Genomic DNA, 14,180 nt, shown 5'->3' with positions numbered 1-14,180 from the left:
AAAAAAAAAAATGGTTAAAAAATATTATTTATAACTATAGTCTATAACTAGGTAATACTGAAAAATTTCAATAGACAAAGTGTCTTTAACAAAATAAATGGCAAACAAAAAATGTTATACAATTTAACAAGAAGAAATGTAAGGGTCAATCTATTGTTACAATAATTTAAAAAAAAATAAAAAATACTGGTACATTTTTTTTATACTATCGAGTTTACAAATTTAGTGGTTTTATTTATTGCCATTTTAAGGATTTTATGTATATTATCAACCCAAGGAAACTTTAGGTTCAAATTATATTCATTTAAAAGATATCTAAGTAAACAAAAAAACAAAAGCATTAAAGGCAGGTTGAATTGTGTCAAGCCTAAAAATTATATAATTTCTTTTTAAGATAACAATGATTTTAATTTATCTAAATTTGAGTTACCAAGAGTAAATCATACTATCTAATTTTGCATATTTAACATAAACAGTGGATACATAAATTATACTACTGGAAATTGGAATTATTTTCAAAGAAGTCAAGATAAAAAAAAAAAATAATAATACAACATTTTTGTCAGATGTCAATAAGAAAATCAAGAGTATTTTTTTCTCATTGGAGGGAGTAGGGTATATACATTTTAAAATAAAATTTTGATTTACAAGGACCCAAGTCTCGTGAGTAAAAATGTAATCATAAACAAATCAAATAAAAACTTCTTACGAATAATCATCGATTATAATATATTGTGTATATTATGTTTACATAAAATGGTATAAACAAGTAAAAATAATACTCATGTACAGAGCTTGATGATGTTTGAACATTATTGCAAAACGCTCAATACTTAAAACAAATAATGTTATAAAACTTAATCAAATATATAAATAATAAAATTGTTATGAGTAGGTTAAATAAATAAAAAAATTACAGCAATATTATACTTAATATCTTTCAATAATAAACGAGTTATATATATATTTATATATATATTAATTTACCAAGTTAAAGAAGATGTTTAGCTATCTTTTTTTTTTATTATCTCTAGGCAGCATAAGTTTATATTGTTATACCAGTACAATTACGAATGTACAAAAAACGCAATAGGGAAAAGTATAATCGTTATCAATTAGTTCCATGCTAGACTAAATAATTATAATTATTATAAAATAAAAAATATTGGAAAACTTTAAATAATAACTAATAATAATAAAAATAATAATAATTTGTTATGCCTAATTATTATGTACAAAGTGTTTAAATTGGAAAACACTTCAAAATATATGAATAGAAGGGAGGTCCAACAAAAAGATGGCACATATTTAAGTTGGCTAAGGTTCTACATTGTTTTTAGTCTTTAAATTAAAGACTACACAATCTTTATTATCTTCAATTTATTCTTCTTAATATTGGTCTTATAGTTTAATGAACCATTATAATTCCACTTAATACTGCCTAATATTTATACTTAACAAAAATTAATTTCAACAAATAATAGTATAATTTAATTTAAATTGATTTGCAATTATCAGTACATTTTAATTAATAATATAAAGCAGGCCAAACCAAACTGGTTATTATGTTTTTAAATCAATTGGCATTTTACGATCTTAATATTAGTCTTGTTCTCTATATATGAGAATCTACATAAATTAAAAACGGATTCCAGCCTCTGAGGTTGTCATTAAAAACCAATATGACAATGATATGATTTAAAAGTCACCAGTTTGGTATAGATCCAGCCGATTAATATTAACATTTTATATATATTTAACATTAAAAGGGGATTACGGAAGACAAATAGGTATAGTGCAACCAAGTTAAGATGACCAGGTGGCTTAATATGTTGGTTGCCTGGTCATATTCGTTTCGGTCAGGCCCAATAATATGAAGCATCTGACTGGTAGACCATTTTCCGACTGCTGGGTCGGCGGGTTTAAAATAAGCTCTTCTTTACTGCGTGACTGGTCATCTTAACTTAGTTGCACTATAGGTGACAATAATAATCTGACTAATTCAAAATATAAGAAAATACAATTTTTTTTTGTACAATTTCTTAAGGAGAGTAATGGTAGATTAAAATAATATTTTTGTGTTTTAAAAGATCGATAATTTGTAATGAAATTCTATTTATCATTTATATAAATAAATGTATTTTTGACTAGAAGTCATATAGCTGCCTTTGGAATAGTTGAATGGTCTCTTACGGGGAAGGAGGTGATAAAACAATATTATTATTATAACGTATACTATGTTCATAGGCTCGAGTAAAAACCAATTTACGAATGTACTCATGCATAAAATTCGCGATGTGAAGATTTTAGGTATGGATTTGTAGCTGGTGAACGTTTAGTTTCTTCTAAAGGATAAGAACCCTCGTCCTTTTTACGCATCCTGTATACAATGAACATAACCACTAGAATTGCGCATAACAATCCCACAACGGCACCTCCAATAACAGCTGAAACATATATATATATATTGTTAGATAATTACAATTAAGAGATGTATTATAATTATTTAACTCAACAAGTGTTGTTCTTTTTTATTCTTACCTGCAAGTATGCCAGGTTGTGCGAAAAATGAAGATGTTCGCTCAGGATGGCTGTTTGGACTTATATAGACTCCATTACTGCTAGAATGTTCATCAATAGCGTTGGAAGGAGGTGGTGGAAGAGTAGACGTAGATGTAGTCTGAGGTACTTCAGGTACACTAGGTACACTAGGTGCCAGATTGACATCATCATTGTTTTGTTTAGGCTAAAATAAAAGTATAAATAAGAATCAAATATTAAAGTTATCTTAATTGTTTTATTTCTAAAAATCTTTCAAATATGTTTAAATATAATATAAACAGTGCACTAACCCATAATTACGGTTTGAACCTATTTCTCGGCCATAAAAATGAAAAATAGTTTTATATTTGTATGTTTATAAAATACTAATTTGAAAAATTTGAAATAGTGCAGTAAATAAGGAAAAGAATATTGAATCATACAGACCATAAGGTCCATACACTGTCCGTATGTCATGTAATTTATGTAATTTGTATGGTAATAAACACATTTCTATATTTACTTAATGTATTATTAGAGTCTAATACTCTAATAATATGCTATATCAGACAATATTGATAAAATGTTTATTATCATCAAAAGCAAAGATAATATATGGATTACGTATAGAATTAAATGAGTCATCAACCCTCAAAGACTATTAAAAAAAATAATATATAGGAAAATAAATTATATTTATACACAGTGAATACAATTGTTTGTTATGACTGATGGCTGTACAAATGTGATACTTATTATTATAAAAGGTTTACAATAGTCCATCATAAAGTATAACTACTTCTACTTTATTTATTTGGTACATATAATGTTTCAAAAGGATTGTGGATGTTTTTAAAGGTATTATCGATGTAAATTAGTCAAATTGTTTTGACATACCACTTAGAAGTACAGTTACCAAGATATAAAGAACAGCAAATTGCAATGTCGGTTAAAATATTGTATAACTTGCTAACATAGTTATACTATTTTTCTGCCCTCAAAAAAATAAAAAATAAATTTCAGATTAGCAATGCAAAATTAGTAGAAATATGCAATTCATCAGGTGAGTCTAACATGCAACATATTAGTATTAAAAGTTCCCAATGGCAATGGATTTATAGAAGTAAGCATTGTGAAGGTAAAAAAAATAAACCTACAATATGTGGTAATCAAACTTCCCGGAAATTCATATCAACTAAAAATGCTACATACAACACTTAGCTATAACAATAACAAACAAATATAACTCACATTCATAGAACATAATATTAAGATATTCACAGTAACGGTAAACCACTAAATCATAAATGCCTTTAAAAATATTCTATGAAGCATTTTTAAACAAAATGCAATTGCTTCCAATTAAAATTGTTTGACTAACTTGATTCAATGATTATGAAATAATTTAATAATTTACTTATAATTCATTATACAAACATAAATATTTTGTATAATTATTTTTATGTGCTATATAAATATAGATGAATAATAGCTTAAAAATGTATTCTATACAACATAATAATATCTAATATATATCAGGCAAATGTTATCTAGATGACAAACTTGCACACTATATCCTAATTCCTAATCAAACAATAGTCTACTAACTAAATAAATATATAACTAAAATTATAAATGTGAGTTTATGAAGTTTATACATTATCTTAATGTTTCATCTCGTGTTAAACATATATAAAAAGGATTAAGTTATCATTTTAATAGTATTTTTGTTAGATTAATATATTATGTACATACATAACTGTTGTGAACTACAATAAGTTTATGCATATTTAAATTAAATGAATGGAATAAATTGAATGATAATTATTAATTATTAGTTAATTAAACTATAATAATATACACTAACTAATAATAATTTAATTGAAGTAGGTACACAAAGTCTAATATTATAAATTATACTAATAAAAAATAGTTTTAACATACATTAATAAAATTACTTTGATGTTATTTCTAACACTTAAGATACAACTACAAAATACCAACACAATTAATGAAAAAGAGATTCAATTGTACTGTGACTCAATTCGGTAAAGAAACAAAGAAGTTAACTTATCATATGATTAAATGGTTCCTTGGATGATTCATAAATAATTTATAGCAGAAGTGCATTAGGCAAAATCATCATAAAAATTGGTTGAAAACATAAATATTAAATACCATACGTAGGTGATATTTTAGATTTTCAGTTATTTTGGGTACTTACTAAAATATTTTTTAATTTATTGTTAATTAAAATACAATTTGCACTATTTTCTATAAGTTACATTAATTTTTAAATATTTAACAGTCCCGCTTAATATCAATTAGTCATTATTACACATAGGCCATAATTAGTCCATTTAAAGTTAATGGTGATTAAATTGAATAGATTTTTATTTCAACCAAGCATGATTAATTAGTTTAGAGATAAGAATTAACCTAAATAATTTGTATATCAATATACACCAATACATAAACTATTTTAATAAACGCCAAAGGAGCAATTTAAAACTAATTTAATATTAACTACTATCTAGTAACCCTAGTAACCCTAGTAACATGTTGACGAAATAATTACACTTGCATGAGAAAATGGAAATTTTTTCTACCCAACAAACAAAATAACACAACCTTCCCAGATCGTGTGAGCTGAGAAAAACTTTTATAAAAGAAATACTTCCTGTATGTTATTAACTCGAGTGGTATAGGTGTAACAGATAGTAGTCCTAGGATGTCTCGGAAGAATTTGAACAGGAATAATGAAAGTTCATATATATGAGGGCAGAAAGGCAGAAGATAAATAAAATAGAAATATATACAAACGTACCTGTTCGGGGAAATTAGATTCTTCATCGAGACTCTTAACTGTTGTAGTCGTAGTTGATGCAGTAGTTACAGGAGTAAACACCTTTTGTGACTTTTCTGTATCAAAATCTTCATTGTCGTCTTCATCTTCATCATCACCATCATCCATATCATCTTCATCTTCCTCAGAATCAACTCCTGCCTTACCTTTGTTTTTACCACCAACTTGTGCATCCTCATCATCAGGCCCATAACCGGAACCACTAGATTCCATATCTTCAGCCCCGGTTCCTTTTGATGGGGGATCCATACCACTACCTTCTTCACCCAGCATCATATCATCAGCATCTAATTTATCGGTATTACCATCATTATCAGATTCATCATCAATAAATAATTCATCCTTATATCCTTTTACTGGTTTAGTAGAAGAAACATTTTTATTAGATTGTGCAAGCACCTATAAAAAAAAAAAACATGGTTTTATTCAATACTTATTGATTACTCATCATATATTTTGAAAATAAATATGGTACATGGGGCCTTATGACCTCGCCACCGATCGAAATTGATTGCTTATAATTTATCTCCACACCAAGTGACTTTTATCGTTTGATAATACTGTTGCATAACACTGAGGTTAAATATAAATGTATAATAGGTATAGCAAAATCAAAATTTATCATGATCGTTATCTTAATGGCATTTCCTAGGTATTATATAAATATAATTAGACGAAAAAAACATTCAGTCTGTGTCAGTGACGTTTTAACTTTTACAAATAAGAACATAACTTTTATTATTTCATACATTATGAATTTAATAAACATTTATTTTGTATTCGCAATAACATAAGAGGTTATAATGTTTATAGCTAATCTAATAATATCCGTTTAAGATAATAGTAAAAACTAAAAGATATACATATGCATCCAAAGTTAACATATTCTATTTATTTATTTCACAACAGCACTAATCATTCTGTACATTGTGTTTCTTGATAAAACGTAGGTTTAATTTAAAAAAGTTAGGATATATATTTTATAAACATTTTGTACAATTTTGTAAATTTTATGAAAGGATTTTTTAAATTTTTTTTATTGGTATAATAACAATAAGTTATGAGTTAATAGAGTATACCTATATAGTATGACATAGCATAATTTTCTTAATGATACCTATATAATAGTTATCACTTATATCAAATAATAAAAATAGATGTCATTAGGTGGGAAGATAAATTTAAGCTATTGATTTCGATGATGGCGAGTTTATAATGCATGATTACCTTAAATATAAATTTAAAATAAGCTACTTAAATATTATAATGGTGACTAAAATAAGTATACACCCGGAATATTATACATATTGATTGACTTAAAAGAACAACCTGTACATTTTTAACACTTTAATTCAATTATTAGAACGAATTAGAGGACTTAAAATGGGTGAGTTAACTGCTATGGGTTGAAAAAAATTTTCTAAACGTTTGGAATATGAAATGGAATATGTATTAAGTATGTACATACATACTTAATAATACAATTTTTAGGCCAATAAAAAATGAATAAATTTAACAATTAAGATTTATTTAAAAAACGTAATTTATATTATTTAATAGGTAGGCCTATGATGAACATGATTTTTCAAAATAATACAGAAGTAATAAATGGAAATATAAATTAACTTTGAGATTAACTTCAATTTAGTATAATGAAGGTACGTAAAAATAATCAAATATTCATAATAAGTACCTACTACTGCTAAACAAAAATGAAAACAATGATATTTGCAGTTTACTGTTTTCAACAAGTATAAGTTATTATTAAACCAACCGTATAATTGCGCATTGATTACTAATTAATGTTGTTATTTTCAACAACTAATATAGGTACTGTATCTATCTACTATCGGAAAAAAAAACAGGAATTTGAGATCCAATCAGTTATGTAACTAGTGGCCAACAATTTATTATTTTAAATGAATAATAACATTGATAACAAAGAATGTACAAAAAGTTATTAAATAGGTAGAGGTAGGTAGCTAACCTATCAAGAATTCATGACAGCTTTTACTTAATGAATGCATATTAGTATAATATTATATTAGATAATTTAACCAGTTATGTCTTTAAGACACACAATTCTCTTTGTGTCTACCTACCTACTTAACAATAATAATAAATTACGACATCAATTATAAATGTTTGATTACTTTATCAAGTTTTAGAAAAATGTGTAGGTAACACAAATTAACAGATTACCTAATTTAGATAAAAGGTACATTCCACGTAGGTACAAATGCATAAGTTTAAAAACACGAGATTTGCTACCAAACGCAAAGAATTTTTTTTAATTTAGCAATTAAGACTTAATATGCAGTAGGCTTCCATTATTGATAACAAATGTTGTTTAGGAAACAAATATGAAATAAATGTCTAAATACGTACACCTATTTAAGTCAAAGATACAATGTTGGTATTCTCATTTGATAGTGAGTACCAATCTACCTACCTATATGATTAATCAATATATTTTCACTAACATAACAAATCATGAGTAGATTTCGGCCTAGTTGAAATTAATGATGACCTAAGGTACATAAAGAAAATATATTCTACAAGTAGGAAGAATGTTACTTTTTATGAGGATAAAAGGTCAACCAGATGGTGAAAATAATAACAAGCATGGTAGGTACCTATATCAAAATTAATTGAAAATTATTTATGAAATAATATTGAGTGTCTGTCTGCTGCAGACATATGAGTGGGCACATAATGAACCAGACATCAATTACTTACTCGATTAACATTCAGTCATTGAACTTTGACAACGATAGGAAAAACCAAAAATAATTCTGAATTGTACCTACCTAGTACCCACTTAATTTTAAAGAAAATGACTAAGGACGCCTTATTGCCTTAATGTGTATTATGAACTACCTACACAACAGTCGCACCAGGTTAAGTATTATCTTATACCTACAGCACAGGAACTACACAATTCAACGACAAATCGTTATGGTGGTCTGTACATCGGACGGATGTCAAGATCCGTGATGGCATTCATCGGACGGAGACAACGGGAACGATGGCAGCCCGATTTCAGAATCTACCCTGTTAATGCACGAATGCAGCCAATGCCCACGGGCACTATCCACGGACAGGCCAAGCGTCGTATTTCTACTTACATTGTGCACGAGAAAAACGCAGACGACCGCCAGGCAAAGGATTTTCGGTCCCATGGCGGCGCAGTACGGCGGCAGCTGACTCGACGGTAATCAGTGGCGGCGGTGGTTCAGTGGCGACGTCTCTGTGCTGGGCGGCAGGCGTATGTGGCCGAGAATGGTTTCCCTACGGTACGACGGAAAGCGACAGAGACTGAGACGAAGCAGCGGCGTTGTTGGTGCGCGCGGATCGCGTTGATATTGTCATGGACGCGACTGATGTTTGATCGCACCGTGTGTGCACTGCACTGTGCGCGCGTACGGGGTGGTGTCGATACGCGGGTGCATGCGACAACGACGAACGATAAAAACAATGGAGTACGGGTGTACCGGACGCGACGAACGTACGAAACTACAAACAAACAAACAAACAAACAAACAAACGAATTCGACGGCAGCGGTGATGGTTCGCACAAGTATTTTGACGTTCAACGGAATCGGAATGTCAATCTTAATCAATGAACGGGGAGAGGTGGGTTGTGTACTTGTGTGTGTGGTGTTTTTTCTTTTCTCTCTCTCTTATTTTTATACTCTATTCCCCGCCTACTCCCCACCCACCGTTCGCGGCGCGACGTATAATGCACACGCTGCACGCGCGCGCACACGTCGCTCTCTCTCCGTCGCACACCCACACGCACCCACTCGGGGTACGGTCGCTCACTCTATCCGACGCCGCGACTCTACGGCGCGGTTAAATGTAAATGCGGTTCAACTGTTCCAGCAGCGGCAGCTGCGGTCGGCGGTTCGGTACCACTAGAACGCCGCGACGACAGTTTTTTTTTCCCATCGGTCGCCGCTTACCGCTTAGTAGGCAGTTCAGACTTCAGCAGTTGTAACTTCTAGACACCAGCGTCGGGTTGTTTCGACGACCGGTGAACGGCAGCTGCTGCAGAAAGTGCTTGTAGAATACCAGAATGTAGATAAAAGAATACCATCGTTGCCAGTGGTCGAAAAACGCGGGTCGCCGCCGCTACCACCACGCCCGTGGTACATGGTCAGTGATGGCATGCCCGTCGTTGCGAACCCCTGCAGGTGTTCAGCGGAACAACGTAATAATATTAAACACGACGACACTGCGCATATAAATGTATTAATAACAATAATATTAGAATATATTATAATGCATACACAATACTGTAAACACGTGCGACCTTTTCTCATCCCCCCACATCTCGTGTATGCAGCACGACACAAACCGCATCGTTTACAATTCGTTTTGTTGCGCAATGCCACACGACAATATTTTAGATTGTAAAATTATAATCAATTGATATTCTATGTTTGAGGCCAATTTATTAATTTTGTAGGTACAACTACGCCAAGTGAGTAAAAATGTACAACCAATGGTGAAACTGCGCACTATGCCGGTGTTCTAGACGACACTGGACTTCTTTTAATCGTACACGTATAAAACCTGAACTCTACTTATTTTTTAGAAGTTTTAACCTTATTCTGCAGTTTTTTTAAATATTGTAATCTGTCCACTTGAGTTCATAGTATTAATTTATTAATTATGTTGCTATGTGCTTTTGAATAATGGTTTATATTAGCTCAGATATAATATAATAACTATATTATTATATTCATATAATGGTTTAATAACAATTGCATTGTCATTTGTTGGCTATAGATATGGGTATTGCTTTTTTAGATAATGTATTAATGTAGCATTGTGGTCGTGTTGGTCCTTGTTAGTTTCTAGCACCAAGTCAAGATGGCAGATTGGAATTTAAAAATGCATCATATTATTTGTAGATAGTGCAACCAGAATCACAGAAAAAGGAAGGTTGAGAAGTTGGAGGAAGGTCGTTGCAGACAGTTAAACGACATATTTTTATTAATATGTGCTTCATTCACAAAAGTTGACAATTTTCAATATTTTTATAATCATATTATATTATACTATAGTCTATATAGTGTGTATCTTATGTCATTGTACGCAGAGTTTTTTAATAATTATAGATCGATGATATGAAATTTCGAAAAAAACGAAAACAGACTATTCTTCATTTTTAACAATTTCAAAATGTTTAAATATGCATGCGTGTACCAATAGCAAAATCAACTTTATTTCAAAAGGTAATCACTATATTTTTTAATGGATTCTGGAAAAGCTTTTTTGTCTGAAAATGCTGATAGCCAAATTCAAATCATCCATTTTGGTTAGCTAGTTTATTAACTAAAATCTTATAAACTTTAGTAAAATATGAATTAATAACTTTAATTGAAAAAAATTGGTATAGGTTTAATTTACAAGAACTAAATATTTTTTTCTTATAATTATATTTTTACACACTTCACTTGGTATTCTAATAACACGCTCCAAAATAAAAAGAAAAATTATTGCCAAACATAGTACAATAAAATCAGTATTATTATTTTAATTTATTATTATAATCGTAATTAATTAATTACTTTAAATTTTTTTCTTCGCAGCTACTCAATGGCCCCAAAAAATAAATGTCTGGACTAGTATTTTAGGGGACCATGTTATCGGTCCGATATTTTTGGAAGGCAACATAACTGGTGAAAAATACCTTGCTATTCTTGAAAATACTATTCAACCGTTAGTTTTTCGAAAAATTGAAAATAATGACAACCTGACTGAGTTGGACGAAGAAAAAATTGTTTTTCAACAAGATGGTGCCCCAGCTCACTACACGATTACTGTCAGGGATTATTTAAATCAAGAACATCCAGGCAACAAGTGGATTGGGCGACGAGGGCCTATTAAACGGTCCCCGAGATCACCAGACTTGACATCAATTGGTTTTTTCGTAAGGCCACAGATCTAACTATTAATTATTATGCTGGTCGCTGGACAGTGGACTTGGCTGCCCGACCACTATTATAATGATTAATGACAAATTGCTTCGTTCAATAAATTTTAAATCTTTTATAGAGTAAGCATAACACGCGTGTACATCTTTTTGTTCAAAACATATAATAAATTGCTGAATTACGTGTTTAAAATAATACCTCGGCGAGTAAAGTTCACAAATGACACAAATATTATAGATACCACGATATTTTGGGTCTAGTTTGCAAAATTGCACAATCAGTACTTATGCAGTTAACTATTATATTATTGTATAATATATAAGACTATAATTTTATTATTATTATTTATAAAGTTTTTACCGACCGTGTTAGATTAGGTTTTTTACTATTATTGATGAAATAAAACCAATAATTACGCGTACTGTACCTATACGTTTTCACGTGAAATAATATTATAATAGTAATACGTTGCGAAGGGTGAAGTGCAGATCACACCCGGACGGTGCAGGTAGATATAAGATATTGTATTGGTATTCGTATATACACATTTTAATATACGCCCTCGCGACCTTGTACAGTGTACCTCATCGGATTCGTATTATATTGACGCGAATATGAAAATGACTACACCCTGTGTGTGACCCTGTGTTCTTAAAATAGGTACCCACCCGGAAAACGGGTTTCCGATTTCTCGTACACGTGTGTCGACCATAATCACATACGTGCCGCGTCGACCGTCGTCCGCCGTGAACGATCACAATAGTACAATACATAATATATTTACTATTTAGCAGTAGGTTTATTACTATTCGTTGCTTGCCCTGCGCACATGACAAAATAGATCGTTTGGATCTATTTTGTCAATATGCTTGCGCAGTTGCACATCGAGTCATCGCGTACGGCTAACGAACGTCGAATGTATACGACCTAATATTGTATTATTGTATTAATATATAAATATATTATATATAATTGCCATATAGGTGGTGAATAGTAATAACCAGTGGCACAACTATATAGGAAAACGGCAAACTGTGGTCCCACTGCTCCAGACGGTCATGGCCATAGAGTAATATTTTATATTACTCTATGGTCATGGCTCATGATATATAAATTGACATTATATTAAAATATTAACGAATACCTACATTTATTCAGATTAAAAAAATATAGTATTTAGTGTTTATATAGTCTTAATTTTTTAGTAATTTATATAATATACATATACTAATATACTTGTTTTTTTTTTTTTTTTTGAACCGATAGAAGAGGAGGGTCTGTTTGCACAATACTACTCCTCTGCTACCAATACTAATATACTTATTACGTCGGCTCAATGGCGTAGCCAGGGGAGGAGCTGCAGCCCCCCTCCCCAAAAAAATGTTCAGAAAATTAAAAATTATTTTAATGGTCCATGATAGTCGCTCCAAAAGTCTTAAATTGTATTTTAAATATTTAAAAATGCACTAATCAGTATTAACAATTTTCAACTAACTATCTGTGCTAGTACATATTTTATGTGTAAAAGTGTCAAAGTTGATCAGCCCCCCCCCAAAAAAAAAAAAAATCCTGGCTACGCCACTACGTCGCCTTTACTTATAGAATAAAATATAATTGTTTATAGGTAGGTACCTACTAAACAAATAATTCAAACATTTTAAATAACAATTACAAAAAATCAATTAGATAACAGTTGATAACATTTTGTTTAAAACGTTTTAGGATAAACTTCCAGTCCTGTAAAGAATACTTTTAAAAAGTACTTGAGTAAATACTCAAATACATTTTTTTTTTAAGTATTTAAGATACTCCTCAAGGCTCAAATACTTTAATTGTAAAGTATTTGGAATACTTTTCAAATACTTTTGGTTTTTAAAGTGGGTTTCTAATTATCGTAATATAAACGCATAGGTAGTAGGTAATTTAATAGTTATCTAATAGTTTTAAAGGGAATATTGTTATAATGTTATTCAATATTCAATAACTTTTTTTAGAAATCTGGTTTTCACAAACCTTTGGGCTTCGGCTAACATAGAAATACAGAATATTAAATAAAACTATTATTCTATTATTGTAGTTGACAATAATATCTTTCCAACCAATTATTTCAAATAAAAATAAAATGTTCGAGATAAAAAACCAAAATTTTCAATACCAAAAAGTATTTAAAATACCATACAAAATACTTCATGCTGAAAGTATTTGAATACTTTTACTCAAATATACTTTTACTTAAATACTTTACAGGACTGTAAACTTCATATTAAATCGGTTTAAGTACTTACATATAAACACTTAATCTCATTTTTTGAAAAAACTATTTTAATTATTTTAATACGTTTTCATTTCAAAACGTTTTATCTCCTCCATATAAACGTAGTGTATAACTGAAAAAGAAAATCAGAATAGGTACCTAGGTAATAGGTACGTTTCTGATAACATAATGATTTCTGTAAAAGTACATAAGTTCTATCAATAGATCACGCGTATAGGTAATAGTTTTGCTTATAGGAGTTGAGCAAACTTGCTACTGTATTTATAATTAAAAATATTTTGAGCATTGTTTGTAAATAAAATAAAATTGTTATTATTAACGCGCTCGAAATTCTTATGCTGCGGGCCAACGAGAACAAAAAACATACTAGGTGGCTAGTAACACATGTCGTTGTCTGGGAGATTTTCTCGGAGATCATCGGTCTCTGTCATAGGCGCAAATAGGGGGGGGCTTAGGGGGTATTGGCACCCCCAATTTTAAAATTAGCACCCTCTAATAATTTATGTGTATATGTGTCAAAACTTCTCCTTACAACAACAAAAAAAACAGTTTA

The 14,180-nt window shown here is 30.2% G+C and overlaps 2 protein-coding genes across 2 annotated transcripts; one reads left to right on the top strand and one right to left on the bottom strand.

Annotated features, from left to right (window-relative positions):
* Positions 1–712: 712 nt before the first annotated feature.
* Positions 713–5,748, bottom strand: LOC100166510 (syndecan; the record flags this gene model as incomplete). Its single annotated transcript, XM_008185671.1, is given in 3 exon segments — positions 713–2,447; positions 2,542–2,746; positions 5,369–5,748. Coding segments are annotated over 3 exon segments (755 nt in total), but the record flags the coding sequence as incomplete, so codon positions are not given.
* Positions 5,749–10,604: 4,856 nt separating this feature from the next.
* LOC107883949 lies at positions 10,605–12,491 on the top strand. The gene is made up of 2 exons (XM_029490539.1): positions 10,605–10,650; positions 11,008–12,491. Exons 1-2 carry the CDS (start codon positions 10,608–10,610, stop codon positions 11,364–11,366), a joined length of 402 nt encoding a protein of 133 aa, XP_029346399.1. The 5' UTR covers positions 10,605–10,607; the 3' UTR covers positions 11,367–12,491.
* The last annotated feature ends 1,689 nt before the right edge of the window (positions 12,492–14,180 follow it).

Source organism: Acyrthosiphon pisum, chromosome A2, assembly GCF_005508785.2.
Source record: "Acyrthosiphon pisum isolate AL4f chromosome A2, pea_aphid_22Mar2018_4r6ur, whole genome shotgun sequence".
Classification (NCBI taxonomy): domain Eukaryota; kingdom Metazoa; phylum Arthropoda; class Insecta; order Hemiptera; family Aphididae; genus Acyrthosiphon; species Acyrthosiphon pisum.
The sequence above is the reverse complement of the archived record's forward strand: the minus strand, read 5'-3'. Positions and strand labels throughout refer to the sequence as shown.

What these genes read in the sequence shown, in the direction of transcription:
- LOC107883949 (XM_029490539.1), top strand. Translation starts at nt 10,608, where the DNA reads ATGCATGCGTGTACCAATAGCAAAATCAACTTTATTTCAAAAG. An exon ending in AATCAACTTTATTTCAAAAG is followed by an intron (nt 10,651 to 11,007) that starts GTAATCACTATA and finishes TTTTCTTCGCAG; the next exon opens with CTACTCAATGGCCCCAAAAA.